The following is a 4,429-nucleotide window of genomic DNA, read 5'->3' on the forward strand; positions in this document are numbered from 1 at the left end:
ACAAATGTAACACCACCCTAGATGAAAATTTTCAACTTTCAGTGAAAATGCATTCAATATGGTAAAGGGCATCTATAAAAAAAAGTCTACATTTGTCATACTTAATGATGAAAGACTGAATACTTTCTTCCTAAAAGAAACAAGGCCAGAGATGTATGTGCACACCCAAACTCAAACTGCAGACGAATTTTTGCATACCAATATACCTCCATACACCTTTTTTTTTTTTTTTTTTAAAAAAAAAAGGTATAGCAAGTATTCTAGTGTAGATTCAATTGAACCCTCATCTACTTTTGGTGAGAATGTAAAATGGTGCAGCTACTCTAGAAAATTAGTTCTTCAGTTAAATAGTTACTATATAACCAGAAATTCTACTCCTAAGAGTATACCCACTAGAAATGAAGATATGTGTCCACATAAAGACTTATGAATAATGTGGCTATGACGTGTGCATAATAGCCAAAGGTGGAAACACATACCTCTCAATTAGATAAAATGATTTATTCATATAATGCAATATTAAGCTATAAAAGACGTACATCATAGTTATGATTCTACAAATATATTAGTGGACAAAATTTAAAATATTTAAGTTGAGAATGCAAAGAACGTAGAATAGTTAGGACCATTGTGGAAGTACAATATGGGGAAAATTTATACTACTTTGAGACAGTATACTGTATCATTATTAATACAGTGCAGTGTTAATGTAAGGACAAATAGATTAATGGAAAAAAGTCTGTAAATACATTCACACAAAGAGTTGACTAATTTGACAAGGTAGCCAATGCAATTCAATCTGATAAAGTCTTTAATGCTAAAAGAACTGGATATCATGAAAAAATAATACGAATCAATAAACAAAAGCCACTTTAAAAATGGACAAAAGATTTTTAAAAGATTCATGAATAATAAACCCTTCAGAAGTTGCTCAATATTATTCTACATTTAGAAATACTGATAGCAACTTTATTCATACTAGCTCAAGATGGGAAACAAATCGGGTGTCCAAAAGTACATAGTCCACTATGTGAATATACAGGTTAAGTATTAGAAAATTAAGAAGGACGTATCTCCCTCCCCCGTACATCCAACATCCCATGGATGAGGGTTATTTCTTTATGTCAGCTAAGTAGCCATGTCTTCCTCATTTTATGAGGGTCCCTTGGGAGGTAGGAGAGATTTTCAACTAGCAGCATGACATTTCCAGGGAGGTCATCAGTTTGGTAGCCATACTTTCCTTTTGACAAAGGCTTCTGAGCTTTTCACACATATCTACATTATAAATGAGGCATCTGATGGTTCTTCCACCGCCTGACTTGTCAATGCTCTCCTACTTTTATAGGGAAGTAGGAGTGTGAGTTTTGGTTACCCAATCATTCTGGGAGATGGGCCTAGTAATCATAGCACAAGGGCTAAGGGGAGAAGAGGACAGGGTCTCAGGGTGTTGAAGCCCTTATGACTGAGCAGGGCTTTTCTTCAGCATTCGGAGGGCTCCATCCCGGATCTGCTTGGTCTTTATCCCATAGATGATGGGGTTGAGCATGGGTGGCACAACGAGGTAGAGGTCAGCCAGGAGGATGTGGATGTGTCTGGGCACATGCTGGCCAAAACGCTGTGTATAGAATGAGAAGAGCCCCGGTGTATAGAAGAGAAGGATGACACCCAGGTGGGAGCCACACGTGCCAAAGGTCTTAGCCCTTGCCTCCTTGGAGGAGAGGCCTAACACAGCCCGGAGGATGAGTGCATAGGAGATGGCAATGCAGATGGAGTCCGTGCCAACCACCAGTGTGGCAGCAGTGATGCCATATATGTTGTTAGGCTGTGTGCCCCCACAAGCCAGCTTTACTACAGCCATGTGCTCACAGTAGGAATGGGCCACCACTCGGCTACAGTAGCTCAGCCTTGCCAGTAAGCATGTGAGTGGGGTCATGAGCCCCAAGCCACGAAGCACTGCAGCAGCCCCCAGCTTGCCTACAGACTCTGGGGGAAGCATTGATCCATAGTGTAGTGGCCGACAGATGGCCAAGTAGCGATCAAAGGCCATTGCTAGCAGGACACCAGATTCTACAGCTGAGAAACCATGGATAAAGAACATCTGGGCAGCACAGGCCCCAAAAGCAATCTCTGCAGCATTTGCCCAGAACAGTGCAAGGATCTTGGGCACAGTGGAGGAGCAGAGCACCAGGTCAATGGCAGACAGCATACAAAGGAATAAGTACATGGGCTGGTGCAGTGCAGGATCCGAATGTACCACCAGCAGCACTGCTGTGTTGCCAAGCACTGCCAGGGCATACATGGAACAGAAGGGAAATGCAATCCAAAAGTGGGATGCCTCCAGACCAGGAATTCCCACAAGCAGAAAGGAGGCTGGGTTCTGATGGCTGTGGTTTGTGTGTTGCATTGCCAGGCCACTGTCTTTCTTTAAGCCCTTGAAAAATCAGAGATTATGCATCCTTAGAGGGTAGCTGAATTGCAGCAGGAAATATTTGAGTTAAACTTCAAAAACATACAAGAGGACTGTAGGGTGTTGGGAAATGATGCAACAAAGGTGAGTTACCATCACCAAGGTTCAAAGTAGCACTTCTCATTCAGTGATGTCTAGGCTGTGGGATGAGGCTGGGTAGCATATGGCTGTAGACAGACCCCTTTCCATGGTAACAAGTGTATGGCATGGTAAAGGGGTGTGGCTAGAGATTCCTACAGCATTCTTTTCTCTGCTCATGAACCCCATCTTGCCAATTCTCTGGTATTGTTTTCTTCTGATCCATCTGTATTACAACATGGAGGCAATATAGAAATGAAAGATCAGATTGGATGGGGAACTCAAACGTGGTTACTTTTCAAGATAGGAAGACCAGGATTAAAGAAAAAGTAAGATCTTGGATGGATTTTCAAGTCATGGAGCCTATAATAACCCATAGTTGAGGCTCATAAACCTAGTGTTTTTTTTAAAAACAACACAAAAACAAAGACAAAACCCCCCAAAACAAAAACCAAAAAACCACCACAGTACCCTTATTGTTTATTTTTTTTAATGTGGTGCTGAGGATCAAACTCAGTGCCTCATGCATGCCAGGCAAGCACTCTGCCATTGAGTCACAACCTCAACCCTCAAAACCTATGTTTTTGACCAGAAATATTCAAACACAGATGAGGAGCTAAATCTCTTATAGCCCGATACAAGAGACATAAGATTGCCTGGGTAATGTTTAGTATTAGCATCCAGGGCTTGCTTCAGACATCCTGTGTGTTTGTGGAATCAGTTGAGATCATGCAGAATCTGTGGTGGTAGGTATTGGCTGATTTGATCACAACAAATGATCTGATAAGGTCAGTGAGAGGTAATTATGTACATAGTCTCATACAAGTTCAAGGTACATGAAAGAATGAGTGAATATTCACATTGTTACAAATACAATAATCTTCTATAATCAAATGGAGAGTAAGTTTAGTCAAATGACAGTATTGAGCTTTTACATCTCTACCTCCTTTCTCTTTATTATATATACACTCTTTCCTGATCTTTGGTGACCTACAGATGCCTTCTCATTATTTTTATATACTAGCTAGTTAATGACTGAGAACTTGTGGGTGGGGGTTAAGCAAAAAAAAAAAAAAAAAAAAAAGGCAGGAATGGGACAGTAGAGGAAGAGGATGAAAAGAACAAGAACCAGAATAGACATTCAGGAAAGAAAGAGTGCCTTTTGAAAAAGAGCTTATAATGGTCCATGATTGTTCTGTTTGTTTCTAGTAACATTTGAAAAAAATTAGACCTCTTTTGATAGTTTTAGGTTAGGGACACAAATGGGCTGATACTTCCTGCAATTCCCAGTATTAGTTACTCTACCTAGAGACCTAGAAAAGAGGCAGAAAGGAAAAGGGTAAGGTCTTCCAACTTGAGTTGTTTCAAGATTCTTCTTTATTTTAGCACCAGTTGTAGTTGTCACCGATATTTAAAAAAAAAGAAATCTTCTACATTTCATTATTCTTCCCCCTATTTCTCATTTTACCTTGTGTAAAAGTTCCCTTCTTGGGTTTTTAATCCTCCATCTGCCCAAGCATCCTCAGAGAGCATCTTAGCCCCCCCATGAAGGTGGAAGGGTCAGAGCAGAGAGGAATCATGGGGGACTTTGTGAACCAGTAATGTGACACTATTCCATCTGAAGTGATGATACTTTGTTTGGCTAAACATGTGCTTTTGTGTGTCTATGCATGTTTCTGTGTATAATGTATGAGCAAGGTTGTGCTTTGAAGATAGGTTCACACACACTTTTACAGATGGCATTTTTGGAGCATCCATGCTTTAGTACCCTTTCTGTTGTGGAGAGCGCCGAGAGCTGGATAATCTGGGCCTGAATGAGTAGCCCTACTTTCTCTCCCTCTTCTTCCACCTCAGCCTAGTAATAACCATATCAGATTTACTCAG

General features: G+C 40.7%; 1 protein-coding gene across 1 annotated transcript; it reads right to left on the reverse strand.

Annotated features, from left to right (window-relative positions):
• Positions 1-1,456: 1,456 nt before the first annotated feature.
• LOC143391331 (olfactory receptor 52P1-like) lies at positions 1,457-2,404 on the reverse strand. Its single transcript, XM_076844026.2, has one exon. It carries the CDS (start codon positions 2,402-2,404, stop codon positions 1,457-1,459), a length of 948 nt encoding a protein of 315 aa, XP_076700141.2.
• Between the last annotated feature and the right edge of the window lie 2,025 nt (positions 2,405-4,429).

Source organism: Callospermophilus lateralis, chromosome 2 (genome assembly GCF_048772815.1).
Source record: "Callospermophilus lateralis isolate mCalLat2 chromosome 2, mCalLat2.hap1, whole genome shotgun sequence".
Lineage (NCBI taxonomy): Eukaryota > Metazoa > Chordata > Mammalia > Rodentia > Sciuridae > Callospermophilus > Callospermophilus lateralis.

Bases quoted from the DNA above. Each gene is read 5' to 3' on its own strand.
- LOC143391331 (XM_076844026.2), bottom strand. From the start codon at position 2,404: ATGCAACACACAAACCACAGCCATCAGAACCCAGCCTCCTTTCTGCTT.